This window comes from Haliotis cracherodii, unplaced genomic scaffold (genome assembly GCF_022045235.1).
Source record: "Haliotis cracherodii isolate W230 unplaced genomic scaffold, xgHalCrac1.p SCAF_9, whole genome shotgun sequence".
Classification (NCBI taxonomy): Eukaryota; Metazoa; Mollusca; class Gastropoda; order Lepetellida; family Haliotidae; genus Haliotis; species Haliotis cracherodii.
The window spans coordinates 20820021-20835530 of record NW_027266343.1 but is presented as its reverse complement, the minus strand read 5'-3'; the positions used below and the strand labels follow the sequence as shown (position 1 = coordinate 20835530).

General features: G+C 38.2%; 1 protein-coding gene across 2 annotated transcripts in view; it reads right to left on the bottom strand.

Moving 5' to 3' along the window:
- Nucleotides 1-325: 325 nt before the first annotated feature.
- The window catches only part of LOC139452648 (E3 SUMO-protein ligase EGR2-like), a 63155-nt gene continuing 47970 nt past the window's right edge, over nucleotides 326-15510 (bottom strand). The window contains exons 1-2 of one of the 2 annotated variants that reach the window (XM_071234185.1): nucleotides 3827-4174; nucleotides 326-2983 (exon numbers count right to left, since the gene is read on the bottom strand). In XM_071234185.1, coding sequence (XP_071090286.1) covers nucleotides 1428-2983; nucleotides 3827-4055 — 1785 coding nt within the window. In that variant the 5' untranslated portion in view covers nucleotides 4056-4174 and the 3' untranslated portion in view covers nucleotides 326-1427. Of the gene's footprint in view, nucleotides 2984-3826; nucleotides 4175-15510 lie in introns of those variants that run through there. The other variant, XM_071234186.1, reaches the window with a different exon arrangement.

Here is a 15510-nt window from a genome sequence, read left to right as displayed (position 1 = left end):
GCACAGCGTGAAAATGCAGTGTGTTTAGGGTTTTTATTTTTTGTTAACTCAATAATGTAGCAGTGGTTCCAGTAAAATCCATTGTTTTCTAGATGTCTGATATCAAGACATCTAAACAACAATGGTGTGTTCTCTCCAACCACATGACATGGTTCGTATATAGTTGCTCTGACTAACGCTAAGAATCCAAAGACGACATGCTCTTCCGCTTAGTAGCATTCCACTGGCGGGCCGCCATTACATACCGACATCAAGAGAAGATAACTCTGTTCCGGTATTGCCAACTTGTAACAACCAAGATGAAGAAAAAAGACAAAGAGATAGGTTTCTTTTCACGACAACCGCATTTTAATATGCCAGTCAACAATCATTCTTTGGCACTGTGCCATACATCTGTACTCTCAACCAGCAAGAACGGTGTAGCATTGTATTTATGAAAATGAATGAACTCCTCTTCGCCCCAACTGTCACCACTAGGGTGTAGGACTCTTTTGTCACAATGGTAAAATTGGCAATCTGGATTGGTCTAAATGCACTATGCCATAGTATATAGCACATAATTATATGGATTTCAAGATCATGCAAGTTGTTATAACAGTTTCTTCCCTTATCTGACACATATGCGCGTGGGAGTCAATTCATTTACATCAGTAGTTTGTTGAACAACATAAAGAAAATAATTTTCAATGTCAAAATATAGTACTCTATATTCATTTAGTAAAAGAAGGCTGACGTAACACATATCACGTTGGAAAGCGATTCAGTTAGAATTCAATATGTACACAACAACAAAATCAAACAGAACCGGTACTTGTGATGTTATAACAAAAGTGGGAGCACTTAAAACTATCAACGAAAATCAAGAGACATTTTGATCACTGACTTAAGCAAAGAGTAACAACATTACTTCAGTCATAACAATATAGAAAAATAGATAAAGAATTTAATGTATTTGGATAATTTTGATGTAGTACACATAACATGGACACAGATAAATGCTATCAATGTAACCCTTGAACACATAACAGGGTTAACCGTTATGATGCAAAAACAACTTACAGCTGCTGCCTGCGAAGACTGATCAAAGCGCTCGGGTAAAATGAAAAAAAACAAATGAAATGTGAGTTACGATAACAGTGAAGTTCCTCTTAACCTGAGAAACAAATTGAATACAGTAATGGCACAATGGATAAAATACTTCACAATTTAAGAACACACAGTCACAGACCGTAACAAACTTCACCGGCAGATAAAGAGGCCGAAGAGAAGACAACGCTCAACGGGAACCGGACCAGTCCGACTCAACAAATTGAGGGGCAGAAATTACCTCTGTAGGCCCTCATTGTTTCATATTAAGTCAGATTCAACAACGGTTTCAATGTTCATAAACCAGTACAATTGCGTAGCACCATCTTTGAAGGGGCTTCTCACAGCGACGCCGTCGTCACGACGAGGGGTAAAGAGCACATTGTGTTAGACCCGCTAACACTGCTTGAGTCTAATATAGAGTCTACCATAGCACCTGACAAGGTCGTCGCTTGAGTTGTAGGGAGGGGGGCGTTGGCTGCCAGCATTTTAGCCTCTTTCTTAATGCGTTGTTTCAAATGCACTTTTGCATGCCTTTTCTTTTCATCACTTCTGGCGAACTTACGACCGCAGACATCACAGGAGAAGGGCTTTTCGCCAGTGTGTGTCCGAACATGGGTGGTCAGGTGGTCACTGCGGCTGAAACTCCGCAGACATATTTTACACTGAAAAGGTTTCTGTCCTGTGTGAATACGGATGTGCCGTGTTAGTTCATCACTTCTTGAAAACCGCCTATCACAATTGTCAACTGGACAGGGGTATGGTCGTTCATGGGGAGGTGTTTTGCTGGGGCGATTTGGGTACTTTCTAGGTTTAACAGGTAAAAGTTTGAGGGTGCCCTGTTGATAGGGCTGGTTAAGTGTGGAGGTTATAGAACTGACTGAAGGCTTGACGTCAGCAGTAGAAGACGCAGTAACAAAGTCCATACCAGCAGACGACAGCAAAAAGCGTTCATCAATAGTGGATGTACCTGGTTCTGACTTGATTGTCCCTGGGACATGGAAGGGCTGCATGGGTACATTTGACACGCTTTGTACAGTTTGTTGGGGAGCCCCGATCTGAAGGGCGGGAAAATCAGGCAGCTGAGACTGGGACGCAGTATTCGTTGATGATATAGACCACTTCAGGTCCCCTGTGATTGTTTGAGCTTTGCTCAAGTCCGAGAATTGCATTTGTAACACAGTTTCTGGCAAGTTGTTGGGTGCAAAGTTTATGAGAGATGTCTGGTCGCATTGCTGTGTCTGATTGGGCTGCACCTGGCTACACGAGGTGTAACAGGGAGACTGCTTCATGGCCAAACCTGGCAGCTCTTGCTCCAGAGACATGGGTAGCGACTGTGAATACGGCGGTGGTGGAGGAGGTGACGAATAGCTGATGCTGTCATCGCTCCTGGAGAAAGCATCGGACACAGTTGGAATCTGAGGCTCTGGGGTGGACTGTGTGGAGTGGGGGGTCATTGGGGATCCGAACCCAGTTGAGAAGTGATCGCCCTGGTCTGGCTGCCCCATGGAACAGGCGTCACTGTGAGCTTGTGGCGACTGAGCGGGAACCGGGGAGGCTGCTGGAGACTTGAACCCGAAGCTGATCGGCGCCTGGCTAGTGAAGGTGGCGAAGTCACCGAAGTTAGTGGGGTAGTTTCGGAAACCCTGTCCCGGGTTCTGGGTGGCCTGAGAGAGGATGGTGATGAGGGGTGACAGTGGGGTGAGGATGGAGGCGAAGTTCGTTGGGTTGGTATCGGACACGGTGGAGGCCGGCGTGACGGCAGTCGTGACTAGCGTCCCCTTGTAGGAGATGGTATGTGTCGTCACATTGCCGCTCTGGGAGCCCTGGGTACGTGTAGGGAATAGGCTATCCCCCTTGCCAGCTTCGGGGATGTTGATGGAGGCGAGGATATTGGCTGAAAATACAAAAAATCAATTCATAAATATTTGTTTAAAATACTAAAAAATATTTATTTTCCTGAAATACATATAATTCATAATTAAAAAAAACATGAGTCCAATGAATACCATATGGTCAAACAGATCACAATACAAATGTAAGGTTCATGCTTCAGCAACAGAAACGAAAACCTGATCTAAGTAAATACAAATATGTCCACCCACGCTTGTCTTAAAACGTTCACTATATCGAAAAAAGTTCATTTAAAAATTTCCTATTTACAAAAACTGTACCGTGCAAAATCATCATGTGGAGTGAGCAATCTCAAAAGCGCGCGGACCGAGTGAATGAACGTAAGAGCACTGACGTAGCCGGCAGTTGTGACACTTGAATTAAGCCACGCCCCCAACTTGCGTAGGCGACTGTACACACAAACAGATTCGCGTGTATTTCGGTAGGACCGGCGTCCATACTTAATGAAAATCAATAATCACGCCGAATTATTAATCAAAATCCAAGTCTGGATCATTCATACATAATTATGATAATGGTTTGTGACATGCGTAATGCTGGCCTGTGGCTGCATATGAATGAGTAGAACTATAATTAGCTCACTCAATATGGACGCAGCCCGCTCTATATTTCCCACGCTATATTCCAATGTTATTTTCCAAATGACAACCGAACCAAATGAAACATAGCGATGTCAAGTAAGTTAAGGGACTATATTAAGCAATGTCATGTTCAGAAGTGAATTAAAATCAAGCAAGTGGATGGTGCAGCGCAGCTGACCCCGTCATCACCAGGCATAGGAGACAGGTGGAACAGCTGATCGCCGTACAATATGAATGGAACCTACCAGTAGCGGTGATCGGTGGAGGTTCCAATGTATCCGTACCAAACTGGAAAGTCGTTTCCGAACATGTTGTTACGGGTGTGTTTAAAGAATCATCCACTGATTCTGAAGCAGTTCTTCCCATTATAACCGTCGCCTCTGACGGAGAATCATATGATAATCCTGTCACTAAATCCCCACACATGTCGGCGAGAGCCACTCTTGTTAAGGTATCTAGACTGTCCATAATCATTGCGAAGACAGTCAACAGTATTCACTTCCGATTAAAAGCGTCCACAGTGTTTGTGTGGCTACCACTGTGTGTGTTGTGGTAGTAAATACTCCTGCGTATCACACGGTGTTCTTCCTACCATCGACAGACTGAGTATGAACTTATGAATGAACGTCTTGCTTTTATGAATGAAACTCGACCGGAGCGTAATGACCATATATGGCATAGGCCCTGCAGGTTCAGCCAATCTGCTGTCGAGCTCCATTGACGTCATGTGACGTAGGCATAAATAAGTGATAACCTTTACAATCAATTATCGCCGGCTCACAAGTAGGTCACGCGGAATTGAAGCATATCGAACGAGTAAATGCAAATTCTGAAACGGCCATTTTAAAGAGGGGTATAATATCTACAAAATAAGACCAAACCCGACGCATGTCATTTTGAAATGGCCGAGAAAATCGCAAACATAGTAAAACTATGAATTATTCATGAGCCTCCAATGCGGCATGACCTTTATCACCCCGGCTCGGAAACTTCCATATATGGGACACAAAGCATGCCGTACGTAACCGAAGTGTGAATACCACAATTATGTGGAGACCGACGTCACAGGCAATAGGAAATAATCTGACCATATATGGATGTTAGTCTTCCGATCACTTCGGCAAGAATCGTGGACCACGGACGCTAAAAATGGAAGATTTCGCCACGTACGAAAACCAACGGATGTTAACGAACAATGAATCGGCCGACAGGCCAGAGATAGTATTCAGAGGGTTCAGAATCTATTTTGAGGTGGTTTGGCAAGATAGAAAGAGAGCTTCAAGGCCGATCGGGTCTGTGTGGCTTAGGCCTAGCGCTTTGTCATTCATTCTGACATGTTGTTTGAGTTGCTGTTTGTTACCCAACTAAACAATGGACTCTACACTGGGCTCCGTAGCTCAGACAAATTGTATCACTTTCAAACATTCCGACTGTCAATTGTTTCTGGGTGATTAGCGTCGTCGCGAAAACCCCGCCGCAATTGTTTAAGTAATATAATATCGATGGAATTTTACTACTCCGACATTGACTTACAATTCATATGAAAGTTAAGCAAATCTCAACTGTCACGTTTCAAAATAACTTGTAATTAACTGGATTTCGCAAGAGTTTGTGAGGGCAGGCAGTAGGTGGGAGGCACGAGAGATAGAAATCTGGTCAACAACATACATGTTACCGACGAATCAGTCCTGGTCGGTATTTCATTTGAGAGAGTAGAAATGGAGAGAAAAATCCCACATATGAACATGACAATTCCTGATTAGTAAACTGAGAGACATATGGCACAAAACATACGGGGGCGGTGGTGTTCGACAACACTTCAGTAATAATTGTCATTTTGGTCTGTATTTTTTAAACACAAACGGATAATGCAAATGTAAAATAACATTCTTAGTGTGGAGCTATGAACGTTTCATGAATTACCTACCTGGTCATATTTTATATCAGTATACATATATACATAATACATATATACTTCTTTGATTGGTTATATATGTTTAATTACATTAAATTTAAATTTTCTTTATACTTCATCAGTTTAATCAAATGTATTGTCCTTCTTGACTTGCTGTCTTTATGTCAGGATGTAGTTTATTTTGTGTAAATATTATTCATGATTTAAAAGGAGTTTCTCCTTTAATAGAAATTTACAAAATAACCAACAAATATTCTTTGCTTCAAAGGTGAGGAAACTATTGATATATGTTTACTATCTTAGATGCATGTCATAAATTTTTTTTTCTGCAATTCCTATACTTGTTTTGAACTTCAATATCAGTAGTAACCAAGTGTATGAGTAGGAGGACAATGAGTGTTCCAGGTTGTAGATAACAGTCACTTGAGCAATCGTCAGATAATGCAAACCTTTCTCATTGATTAACCGGCCAGTAATTAACCATCACGTGACTGGGAGAACAGATGTATAGTTACTCCACTGACTATCCTCTTATTCAATTTGCACATGAAGACAGTGAATATAGTGGTGGTTTATTATGGGGATATATTATAACCAATATTGACATTGTTTCATCTCTTAGATGTTGAATCATTATATCAGCACTGTTTAAAAGATTTTATAAAAATAAAAATATTAAATCTTTTAACCCATACTGAAATATCAGCCATGTTTTAGAAGATGAATTAAAAACATATTCCTTACTTTGTAAGTTTTATCACCATCAGATTTACCTTTGAATTTTATCAAATATTCTAAGGCAAATTACATTACTTTGTTACTAAATTTCAACTTGAAATAATCATTAACAGAGGCATTTCTATTGTAACACAAAGCATGTGTTTTATCTGGTTTAAAATTTTAACTTGATGCATGAGTTTTGAGTGAGTGAGTGAGTTGGGTTTAACGCCGCTTTTAACATTATTCCAGTTATATCACGGCGTGTCAGCTTAATGTGGGAGGAAAGCCCGAAGTGAAGCAGGTCTCGGACGTTTCACAGGAGGAGATTAAGAAATGTAGGTATATGTTGTACGTGTAGGGCATCACAGGAGGAGATTAAGAAATGTAGGTATATGTTGTATATGTAGGGCATCACAGGAGGAGATTAAGAAATGTAGGTATATGTTGTATATGTAGGGCATCACAGGAGGAGATTAAGAAATGTAGGTATATGTTGTATATGTAGGGCATCACAGGAGGAGATTAAGAAATGTAGGTATATGTTGTATGTGTAGGGCATCACAGGAGGAGATTAAGAAATGTAGGTATATGTTGTATATGTAGGGCATCACAGGAGGAGATTAAGAAATGTAGGTATATGTTGTACGTGTAGGGCATCACAGGAGGAGATTAAGAAATGTAGGTATATGTTGTATATGTAGGGCATCACAGGAGGAGATTAAGAAATGTAGGTATATGTTGTATATGTAGGGCATCACAGGAGGAGATTAAGAAATGTAGGTATATGTTGTATATGTAGGGCATCACAGGAGGAGATTAAGAAATGTAGGTATATGTTGTATGTGTAGGGCATCACAGGAGGAGATTAAGAAATGTAGGTATATGTTGTATATGTAGGGCATCACAGGAGGAGATTAAGAAATGTAGGTATATGTTGTATATGTAGGGCATCACAGGAGGAGATTAAGAAATGTAGGTATATGTTGTATATGTAGGGCATCACAGGAGGAGATTAAGAAATGTAGGTATATGTTGTATATGTAGGGCATCACAGGAGGAGATTAAGAAATGTAGGTATATGTTGTACGTGTAGGGCATCACAGGAGGAGATTAAGAAATGTAGGTATATGTTGTATATGTAGGGCATCACAGGAGGAGATTAAGAAATGTAGGTATATGTTGTACGTGTAGGGCATCACAGGAGGAGATTAAGAAATGTAGGTATATGTTGTATATGTAGGGCATCACAGGAGGACACAATTAGTTTGGGTTGCATACTCCCCAGGTTGCTGAGAATGAACATCTTGTACATACTGATCCATTCACCGGGGACCCGTGAAGATCGGGGTTAGAATAGGTCTTCAGCAACCCATGCTTGCCTGAAAAGGCGACTATGCATATTGTAAGAGGCGACTAACGGGATCGGGAGGTCAGGCTCGCTGACTAGCTCCCAATTGCGTGGATCGATACTCATGATGTCAATCACTGGATTGTCTGGTCCAGACTCAAATATTTACAGACCACTGCCATATAGCTTCAATATTGCTGAGTGCGGCGTTAAACAACAAACAAACAAAACCATTCATCGGGGTAATATTTCTCTGTGCATGATATTCAGCTTGGAAAAGTGCCATACAAATGGATTAGTTTAATAAAACCTAAAAGGAATGAAGGCATTTTGCCATGAATTCTTGAAAACAGCTATTCTGTTGTGTTGCTCACTGTGTAACATACACACTTAATATGAACTTGTCATTTTCTTTTACAGAAAAGTATATTTTCATTTGATAGATTGGGTTTAACATATTTAACTGTGAAAGGCTTTACAATTGAGTCCTTGTTCTTACAATTTATTACATTTATTTATGTTTTGATATATATATCTTTTCCACTGATTGATGGATGGATGGCAATGACGTCTACCCTGAGTATAGTGTCATGAGATGTCAGATGGAGTGTGGCATGACAGCATGACAGCATGACCAATCTACAACTCTCAATCAGCAACACCCAGAAACAAGGACAGCATTTTCATGCCAGTTCCAATATGTTTTTTTCTACAAATTATTGTTTATAATATGAACTTCTTCAATATGGCTGTTATAAAAAGTCATGATTTACAATTAGGAGTGAGTGAGTTAAGTGTTGCTTACAACAATATTACAATTCTTTATTAGGCATTTAGAAGTTGGAGTACTAAGTCAGGATAAGACATTTATTGATGAACAACTTCTTTATTACAATTAAGAGCGACGTTGTCACTTGCTTTATGACAGTGTTAGAACCTACACTGAAACATCGCTCTGAATTGTAATAAAGAAGTTGGGGCTATGGCTGGGGCTGGGGCCGGGGCTGGGGCTGTGATAGTGACAGGAACATCATCACAATTCAGGGGGAATCCTATACTAGTATTTGATCCCTCCAACCCCCAAATGCCAGAGAAGTACTGCAGGAAAGAAAAGGGGATTATTTGTTGTTTAAGTCTGTTATGTGTTGAGTGTTGAAATGCTTCATATATTTGAAAATATACAATTAATACGTTCAGCAAGCCTCAGCTGTTTCTTGTTCTAAGACTGATACAGGTAGGTAAATACATAATAATTCATATTTGGCTCTTCTTGTCAAAAAACATATTTGTCTTATTTCACGACCAGAAAACGATTGACATTTGGACAAGGTGGGCACTGAATATCCTTTAAGTGTTTGACAACCGCAATATTTGTTTGTCTGAATCAAGTCTAGCAGCTGATTGTGCTGAAGAAGCTGATATGATATCACACACCTGAGATTGTGCAAGAGCATGTGAGTCCGCCTACATTCTAACAGCGTATGAAATAAATAACAGATAGTGTTTGGCCGAGTGAATTATTGATGGAAAGTCATTGGCAACTGCTGGAGGCCTGCCCCACAATATTTTCATCATCAAACACAAACAATTATCACATCACTCTAAATACCTGGTAATAAAGATATGGAAGGATTTTTGTGTTTAGTGTTTTTATTGATAAGAAATATTTAATTTTGATGGCAGGTAATCAGCAGGTTAATAATGTATTCAATTCTTGAAACATTTGTCATTAGTGAAATGAACTGGTACCAGCTTTCCAGTCTCAAATTGAAACTCATATTCTTGTGTTTTTTAATTCTGAATGATTTTTTTTTAAATCTCACCACAGGAGAAGATATACAACAAATATTTATTTTCTCCTTTGTTTATACATTAAAATGATGCGATCATGTGTCAATCACTGATATTTAGATTGATCGTTATATCCCGATATTGGGGCACTGGTGTTAACTGTCACTTAAGTTATTGTCAGTTCTTCAAACAAGAATTAGTAAGAAATGACATTTAGGCATGAAGATCATTTTAGAATGTAATTAATCCATCAATTGTCCGCAGACAGAACCAAAACTTACCTAGAACTAGAAAATGAATTAAAATGTTCTGTGTAGTCTTGATGGTTCTACCTTTTTGTGTGGACAGCTAGGATTGTTTTTGATTTTTAATGACATCAATAGCAGTGACTGGCATTTTCAAGACCTGGCTGAGGAGATGAAGGTACTATATTTCAGTTTAAGTCAGCTGCTAGATTAGTAATGTGAGTAGGTTAGTTGATGTTAACTTTTGCGAAGATTAGGTAAGTAGAGTTATTAACTGAACTGGACTGCCTCAATGGTCAAGTGGTAGAGTGACCGCTGTGAGAGCGGAAGATCGGGGGTTCTATCTCTGGCTGCGTCACACCAAAAGCCGCTGAAAGATGGTACTTGTTGGTACCCAGCCTGCCGCTCAGCATGAAGGAGCTAAAACAAGCACTGGTCAGCTCAGAGTCCGTATACTGTGGGGTATGATGTTAAGCTGCAGCATGGTATATCAGTGGTCTAGCTCTATAACACTGACATTAGTCCAGACTAGTACAAGCAGCCACAATACCCTTGAAGCTCAACACATGACTAGCCATGAAACCCCTTGGTTTTCTGTGTTCCTTCACTGCTGCAATCATAATGTCCACGGCTGAAGTTCTTATGCTGTGACATCTGTTCAGAAACAACACAGAGAATTAAACCAGTTTCCCATAATTTATATAACCTTATACATAACTTCATTTTAGGGACTATATGTTAATCTATAAAGTGTGAATTTGGCACAGCATATGATAAGTGTGTCTTGTTCAATAGAATGCACACTAACACACTTCTTTTCTCATTTGGAGAGTTAGGTTTTTGATAATCTATTAGGTGTACATCACAGGACAAGGAAGTAGTTGTTCCAGAGTTTGGCACATGAGTACATTTCTATGTGAAAAGGGATTTAACTTTAACAAACTGTTACTTTTTGCACCATGCATGTTATATATTCCCAGAACTGTGACCTGTCACTATAGTGATTGATAGCAGTACACTCCCCTTCCCCAGATATGCTTTCTATGGAAGAAAAACGATGAGAAAGATATAAGTATACATAACACATCTCCAATTAACCTACAAACCCTGACCATGTGATGCAGCTCGGCAGCCACGCCGCATCACACATCTATATTGGGGGGGAACAAGACACCCTTGAAGAAAGGAGCAGTCACAAATTGTGAAATAATAATGGTTATCAAATATCAGATTTATTTCATTTGCCAGTTGGATGAAGGTTCAATCATTAGGCTTACTATCTTATTTCATTCTATTTTAATTCATTCCTCTATCAATCCAATCAGTTATCCATGTGTCCACACTTTTTGTTGCTCACTTGTTCATTATGTCAGATGCGATGTAATCCTGTCTATATATAGCTAATACCTACATTTAGGTTATACTGGAATCGCACAGAAACCCTATAACTAATACTGAAGTACAAGCAATATGGGAATGTGACTCATGCTGACATGTCTTGCTGAAAGACACGAATCAATTGTAGTTGGTTCCATTCAATATTCAACCATAATCTGTGATATTTAAGTTTCGAATTCCTTTTCTCGACGGATTACTTGGTAAAATATAAGATTTTAAAACATCAATAGCTTTAAAACTGAATATTTTTATTGACATGTTGACTCAATTGTTACTCAGAAAATCATGCCACCTGATTTTGTGTACTTTTTCTTATACCAATATTGATATTAATATCATCTTTCATAAATTTATGTAAATAATAGTTTTTTGTGTGCTACATTTGGTCCCCCTTGACCCCACTTGTCCTATATTCCAGTCCTCTACCTTGTGGTATTGGCGTCTCCCCTCCTGCCCACACATTGCCGCACACTTACACAAAGTCTACCTGATAAATGTGCAAGTTTCACCATTATAGATCTGGATAGAAGGAATATGTCTGACATTTAGGTTAAATTCATTAACATATTTTAGAAAGAATATGTACAATATACTATCAATTTTATTTCAAAGAATTCACCTGTTATTATTTCCTGCAAGTAAATAAAATTGGAATGAAATAGCATGTCATTCTCATTGACACTCTAAAACATAAAACTGGGATTCAAATGTCATCAAACTCTAATTAATAGTCTGAAAGTAGTTAAATAAATTCTTCAGAACTCGAGCGGATATTTGAGGGCAAATATGAGAAAACATTTTGAAGATAGCATCCTGAATTGTTCATGCTCTTTAGCTGAATATTAAACAAATTATTGACCCTTCTGCATATTTGTTTAAATAATCCATAAATCAAAATATGTATTAAATTTGTCCATGTATGTAGGATAGTGAATATACATGGTATATGACTAGAGCAATCACACTGTCTTGTTGAAAAATATGTTCTCAAAGAGCTTTTAGCAGAGATTTCTATTGAATATGGAAAGGGTTTTGTCGCTTTTATTTATGAAATTTGTACTTCATAATCTATGTACATTTTTGAGTCAGTATTTAAAAAATGAAAGAAGATCAAGTTATTGCTATGAATCTTTTATTTGTTTATCTCATAATACTCCATGCTGTATAATTTGGCAAGGATCTGGCAAAGTTATAGATATTGTTTACCTGGTTTTAATAACTCGTATCAACTAATGTTTTAGACTCTATGCTTCTCTGTGAAATAGAAAATAGTGAAGATGAAGACTTGTGTGTTACAGCAGATAATTGTACATGCAGCGCATCTTCTATGTTTTAGCCAAACCTTATCGAAATATTGTTTACAGTTTTAATACAAATAAATTTGTGAATATGGATTTTTTTGTTTCTGGCATGACATTTTGTGGTTTGGGTAGTTAGTTTGTTACTAAGTACAGGTGTGTCCCTGTGGCGGAGAATGCTCTGTTCTCTTCCTAAGATGGATGACAGTGCCAGACACTTACTATGCTTCTGGTAGATAAATATTTATAATTACAAGTAGCTTGGTTTTTCTTTATTTTATTTTGTAGATGTATATTTTAATCTTTTAAATTAATATTCAAGTTTTGGGCAAATCAATAATAATTGAAATCCTCTCCATTTATTATTTAAACAACATATGTATTTAGGGATATTGCTACGTCATCATGATAACATCCTTATGTACCGGTAAGTGTTCATTTTGATGTTTGGATTTTTCACAATTTTAGGGTTGTCTGTTCTTCAAATTCAAGCTCCGGAAGAAGACAGACAAGGTGATCTATAACAGTACATTAATCACCAGCTATATTGGAACGATTCTACCATCTCTTACAACACTCTTGGTGAGTACAGATCATGTATTTTAAAGTCCATGGACATTTGTACAGATATGATGAGAAGTTCTTGATGTATCCTGAACAAGTAGAGGTTTAATAACATAGCAGTAATGACTTAATCAATTAATTAAGGGGGGCATATTTCTTATGACCATGTTATCATGTTCATCACAATTGCAAATTATTTTGAACAGACTAATCCAGCTTATAAACTGAGGAGCGAAAGCAACTATAACTCTCAGTTGATTTTATCATATGTTTTTCAATTGAAAATATCATAAGTAAGTGATATCATATTCAAGAATGAACTGTACTGACACTCAAAGAATTCTTTTTCATGGTTATTTGTATATTTTCTTTTGCCCCACAGTTTAGATTGAGTGCATCATGCATGTACATTATGGAGTATTTCAAGAAAACAACCATATTTCTTGGAGAAGTTGAATATGGAATACATGATATATTTCTTGACACATAGGTTTCTGCTGTGCCTCAGCTCACAACTGGACACACCATGTGATTACATGAAGGGGTAGAACAGGTCCTCAGCAACCCATGCTTGTCATAAGTATAAGAATAATAACACACACACACACACACACACACACACATCATGGTGGGTGGCAGGACGAGGTTCTGCATGTCGGTCCATCTCTATCAGGCCAGGTACACCAATTTACTGGGATGGGCAGACTGAGCACAGACCCAACACTGACTCTCCCTCTACAAGTTTGGGACAATCATAGATGTAATCATATTCAAAGTTGTTCAACAATATACGTGCATATGTACGTAAGTGACATCAAGTTCATATATACACTGAATCATGTTGCATAGAGAAAGAATCTTAGCAACAGCCACTTCTATAATGTTTATGAAAGCATTTAGATGATTTAGCATATTGAAGCTTTTATGACGCAAGAGGTATTCAAAGTCCACGATCCACATCCAAACACAGTTAGTGGAACACTGTACACCTCGGGCTTGCGTGTCTGTACTTGATGAGCAGGTAAAGCAGGTTTCAATGACAGCTATCATGTGGAAGTTTTAACAACGTGCAAGAGATGGAGTTGCATCACCAAATTGTAATTATCCCCCGCCCAACGAAGTTGGTGGGGGATATAGAAACGGGGTCCGTCCGTCCGTCTATATTATTTTCATGACACTTTGCATGTCTGTCAGGTACATGCTGAACTGGTGCCTTTTGCTATTTAGAAATTTTAGAAATTCATTTATTTTTATTTTTCCATGGCAACAAGATGGACTTAGGTTCTGTGAGGCTAGGATTCGTTTCCAGAGCATAACTCATAAACCGTTCAAACTTTGCAGGTCTGTCAGGTACATGCTGAACTGGTGCCTTTTACTATTTAAACATTTTGGAAATTCATTTATTTTTATTTTTCCATGGCAACAAGTTGAACTTTTAGAAATTTATGAATTCTTCTTTTAAATGCCAAAAACAAAATCAGTATAGGATTGTTATCACTGGGGACTTCAATATGGACCAGTCTGTCCGTGACAACAATGCACTATCCACACTCATGGAGCAGTTTACATACGCCCAGTATATCAGCGATCCCACCCACACCCTTGGGGGTACACTAGACTTGATCTTCTGCAATGAGCCCCATCTCAACAGTTTGTTCTTCCATCATGTTTTTGTGGAGAAGGTTTCATTTTTTTCTTTACATCAAGTAGATGCTCCGCTGCTGCCTTTTCACTCCTAACAAAATGTTGAATATTTTCAAATGTATGTGTTTGTGTGATCAAATTTCATAATATACACTTCATTTGCTGGGCAGGAGACTTGGCCACATTAGAGGCAAACCCTTCTTTTTTTAACAATTTCCATGACAACAAGTTCCACCTCGGTTAAAAATGGTTAGGGTTTGTTTAGATATAATTATGTCATAAATTCTGCACCAGGGGCGGGGGATATAGCCATGTTAATGGCAAACTTTTGTTTCTGAGTTTTTAGTTGCTGCCATGAATGTTAAAAGAGTATGCTACTATGTTTCCCAATATGACCAACAAATTGAACAAAGTTACCCTTACATGAACAAAACTTGTACTATACGTTCCCAAATTAACAACAAATTGTCCTTTCTATGCCATCATTAACAACAAACATACTATGTAGCCCCAAATTAACAACAAACTGTCCTATGTATGCCATCATTAACAACAAACATACCATGTATCCCCAAATTAACAAAAAATTGTCCTTTCTATGCCATCATTAACAGCAAACATACTATGTATCCCCAAATTAACAACAAACTGTCCTATGTGTGCCATCATTAACAACAAACATACTATGTATCCCCAAATAAACAACAAATTGTCCTATGTTTCCCATCATTAACAACAAATTTACTTTGTATCCCCAAATTAACAACAAATTGATCTAAGTTTCCCATCATTAACAACAAGCATACTATGTATCCCGACATTAACAACAAATTGTATTATGTATCCCAATATAAACAATACATTGTACTATGTATCCCCACATTAACAACAAATTGTATTATGTATCCCAATATAAACAATACATTGTACTATGTATCCCCACATTAACAACAAATTGTATTATGTATCCCAATATAAACAATACATTGTACTATGTATCCCCACA